Source organism: Sphaeroforma arctica (assembly GCF_001186125.1).
Source record: "Sphaeroforma arctica JP610 unplaced genomic scaffold supercont1.2515, whole genome shotgun sequence".
NCBI classification, from domain to species: domain Eukaryota; class Ichthyosporea; order Ichthyophonida; genus Sphaeroforma; species Sphaeroforma arctica.
In genome coordinates this window covers 2206-6113 of record NW_014038043.1, presented here as the reverse complement: position 1 = coordinate 6113, position 3908 = coordinate 2206, and the positions used below count along the sequence as shown (strand labels likewise).

Here is a 3908-nt window from a genome sequence, read left to right as displayed (position 1 = left end):
TATATATATATATATATATATATATATATTGTATGTGTGTGTGTATGTGTGTGTGTATGTGTGTATATATATATGTATGTGTGTGTGTGTGTGTGTGTGTGTTTATATATATATATATATATACATATATATGCTTTCGAGTACTATGGTGGATGAATCCGGACTACTTTATTATACGTCAATGTATTCATTGTATTTGCATAATATTCCTTTAATCATTGATGACTTTTATTCGTCTGCGTTTACGTATCGATAATTAGTGGCTACCTGTAATGGTCACATAGTGACCTACTTTGGCGAATGCTTTACAAACACTTCATTCTGCTTTGCGGTGGTTTTTGCTAATGCTTTTGAGTGGTGCCATTTTAAATTGACATCATTGTTGGACACTTTGTATTGACACACATTTCTCCCCGTTTGAATAGGAGTTGGCTGCTATCACGGGCAACCTGAGTGAAATGCCACACTATGACACAGTGGAATGTGCTGATGACAACATACTCATGTGGAATGTCACGCTCCTACCTCAAGTGGCACCTTTCAACAGGGGTGCTTTCAAATACACAATCACTTTCCCGCCTAATTATCCATTTAAGGCACCTTCGGTGAGTCACTAAATGGGTAAAATGAGTTATTGTTGCTTACATAACCCTGAATGTGAAATCTGATTGGCGTTCTGTCTGAACACTGATCTCAACTACCGCCATCAGCTATATATATGTAGTACATGCGGATTAGAATTTATATTATATCCAGTATTTGTTGCTTGAATATGGGCTGCACTTTAATACTGATTGTTATGTTCTTTTTGTGCCAGACAATTGGTGCCTCCACTGGCTGATGCTACTTTAAACGCCAGATTGCCGCAGAAGAAGACTTTAAGTTTGTGTAGCCTGGTAGTCCGCAATTTTAATAATAGGGGTTTAAACCTCTCTTCCTATGAATTCCTGTCTATAAACGTCGTTCCTTACATTAGGTCAAATTTCTTACAAAGATCTATCACCCCAACATTGATGAGAAGGGGGCTGTCTGTTTAGGTCTACTTAAGACTGACAATTGGAAGCCTGCCACCAACGTTACACAAGGTAGTATTGGTTTGAGAACGTGTATGATTCAGTCTCAGATCTAACATAGTGTGTGACGGTGTATGCTTTTCAACCTCGTGAAGTACATGCGATGTTGTCCAGCTTAGAGACTGGTTGATAGATTTGGTGTAGTTATTCGTTCCTTACACAAGCTATCCTATTCTGGCTGAAAAAATGGGCTCACTATCAATGCAATCAGTCCGCTAAGGATGTGTACTTTTAAATTGAAGCGCTTTTTAATGGTTTTATCGCATTCTAAAGTACGCTGCGTGAAGCCTGATCTCACGCTCGCTCTGAATTTGTACACCACCATATCTAGGCGATTACTGGAAAGCTGTTGTATACATATCAACTATAGCTCATAAATCGGGATCAATCTGTTCTCCTTACTTGTTTGTAGTGCTTGCCGCCATCGCTAATCTGATAGACGAACCGAATCCATCCGATCCGATAAATAATGAGGCTGCTAAGCTGTATGTGGAGGACATCGCAGCCTTCAACAAGCGCGCGGCTGAATGGGTGAAAACACACGCCATTAAACGATAAACTTCAACTGTAATCCAAAAATTGAAGCTTGACGACAGAGGACATCGTCGAGTTGATAAAATTTTATATTCGTCAAGTAGGCAGAAAGTTTGAATGCGTAATCATGATTGTGCTTTGTTGATGACGAGCATAGTAAATTGTCAATTGCTGATCAATTTTGATAAATCCCACCGGATCAATATTGCTAAAAACCTATAGTTTCCCGTATTCACTTCATTGTCACTTTACAGAATCTGACAAGGTGTATCATTATGTTGCTATTTGAGCTGAAAGCAGGTGATCAATCAGTACTACTTGATTGGTTTTACAGCAAATTTACAAGTCTATATAGATTTACATATATCTCGAATGGACGTTGCAAACGCCGAAGTTATAAATATTTAGGGTCATACCGGGTAGCTGCGACAGCTGGAAGTTGATATGATGTGCTCTTGTATTGATTATTCTGTGAGGTCATAGATAGGGCTTTCATAGATTACAGGTAAACTACTGTAACACTGCCATGTCGCCCTCCAGTACTACAATTTATTATCAAAACTTGTTTCAAACATTGCGGCTGAGATGTGGCTACATGATTCCTTTGCTTTTGAATACAAGTTAGTACAGTGCCCTGCAGTACCACAAGCTGATACAATATTTAGATGCTGTATCTATAGCAAACGCTGGGATCATAAAAACTTCGTGGTGCTCGAACTGCTACTGATTTTAAAAAATGACCTTGGCACTTCAGCGACCACCAGCGCGAGGATGTTTCGATAATTTTTGGATGACAGTGTAACCTTTTTAGTCATACTATGTCCGATATGGCTGACACTATTAATACTCGATTTTCACCATTACAAGAGTGATGTAGCTGGTGGCTATAAAAATAGTGTAGCATGTGTAGGAATTTATTAACCATATATTGTTGATGATTCAACGTTTTATGTTTTAGCTTGCTGCTTTGTACGGTCGCTGTCACTATTGATGGATTTTACCTAGGCACTAGCCACTAATTTGTGGTGGGGAGACGATTACCCAGCGCGCCACGGCAGATTGTAAAGGTTGAAGGGGCATAGAGAGACAATTTGGGAGAATACTATGTGATCTGCATCATGACATAGCAAATACATTTGCTATTGAGCGCTGTTGCATAAGTTTATAAAAATAAATTTATGTTCACACGGCGATAATAGATGCGCCAGACATCCTTCACGTTATTAAATGTGCGGCCGACCTCAGCTCCGGGTACCGGCTTTAAATAAATCTGCATAATGAAATGTTACATTGTGCTAAAACAAATGCAGACCAGCAAGTCAGACCAGATTTTACAGCAAAAAAAAACCCCCCCCTCACTAGAAATCAATAGAGTTAGCTCACTTCCTAGAGCTACTTAAGTTTCTTAACTAACTCCTGAAATTTGAGGTAATTTCTTGCCCGATTGCCGGCGGTTGATGAAGTTTCTCAACCGACTCCCGAGAGTTGATGAAGTTTATTAACCGCAACAATATAAAAATAGTTGCGCCCTGAAACGAGTCACAACCAAAGCGGAAGACCATACTCTGATCAGCATGAGATTGAACAGCAGAGAAGTCAAATAGAATAGTATCGAATTATTAAATAGTGCTGCAGAAGGGTTCTCATGATGACCATATGAGCTTTTAGCCTGGTCATTCCAAGCGGTTGAACACTAGCACAAACAACTTAGGTATAAAACCTAAAGCGAGGTCAGAAATAAAGAAAAATTGCACCTTATTTAAAGTATAAACTACCTATTACACTCCAATAAACACTTGCCGGATTGGAGGTAACCTACCACTGGAAAGGATTTGAACAGCATGTGTGGTTGTTTTTTCAACTTCCTGTCGGACGGGGTTCCTCATTTAGCAAGTTACCTTAAGACTTTTGGGCATCCAAGATGTCACAAAGGCAAATTAAAAACTTAATGGACCAAGACCTGTGATGATGTCGTTAAGCAACACAAATTAGCGATTCAATAAGCATCGGTAGTTCAGCCAGCAACAGATGGAGTACCGTTCATGATAGCAACAGACGCATCCGATGATACTCGGAGATGTACCGTATCAAATAGTTAGTAACAAACCGAGATACGTGCAGTTTTTAGGCAGGGCTATGAACTCGTCACAAATCACTAACCCAACTGTTTCTTCACTCATTCTAAGGACTACTTATATGGTGCACACTTCAATGTACTATGTGATCAGAAATCATTGCAACACTTAAAGAATATGAAACCAAGATTAGTCAGTGGTATGATACGATCGCGAATTTATCCAT

General features: G+C 39.3%; 1 protein-coding gene across 1 annotated transcript; it reads left to right on the top strand.

Moving 5' to 3' along the window:
* Nucleotides 1-413: 413 nt before the first annotated feature.
* On the top strand, nt 414-1836 carry SARC_12702 (hypothetical protein). The gene is made up of 3 exons (XM_014293187.1): nt 414-605; nt 977-1085; nt 1486-1836. Exons 1-3 carry the CDS (start codon nt 459-461, stop codon nt 1629-1631), a joined length of 402 nt encoding a protein of 133 aa, XP_014148662.1. The 5' UTR covers nt 414-458; the 3' UTR covers nt 1632-1836.
* Nucleotides 1837-3908: the final 2072 nt, after the last annotated feature.

What these genes read in the sequence shown, in the direction of transcription:
- SARC_12702 (XM_014293187.1), top strand. Translation starts at nt 459, where the DNA reads ATGCCACACTATGACACAGTGGAATGTGCTGATGACAACATACTCATG. An exon ending in ATCCATTTAAGGCACCTTCG is followed by an intron (nt 606 to 976) that starts GTGAGTCACTAA and finishes TCCTTACATTAG; the next exon opens with GTCAAATTTCTTACAAAGAT. An exon ending in TGCCACCAACGTTACACAAG is followed by an intron (nt 1,086 to 1,485) that starts GTAGTATTGGTT and finishes ACTTGTTTGTAG; the next exon opens with TGCTTGCCGCCATCGCTAAT.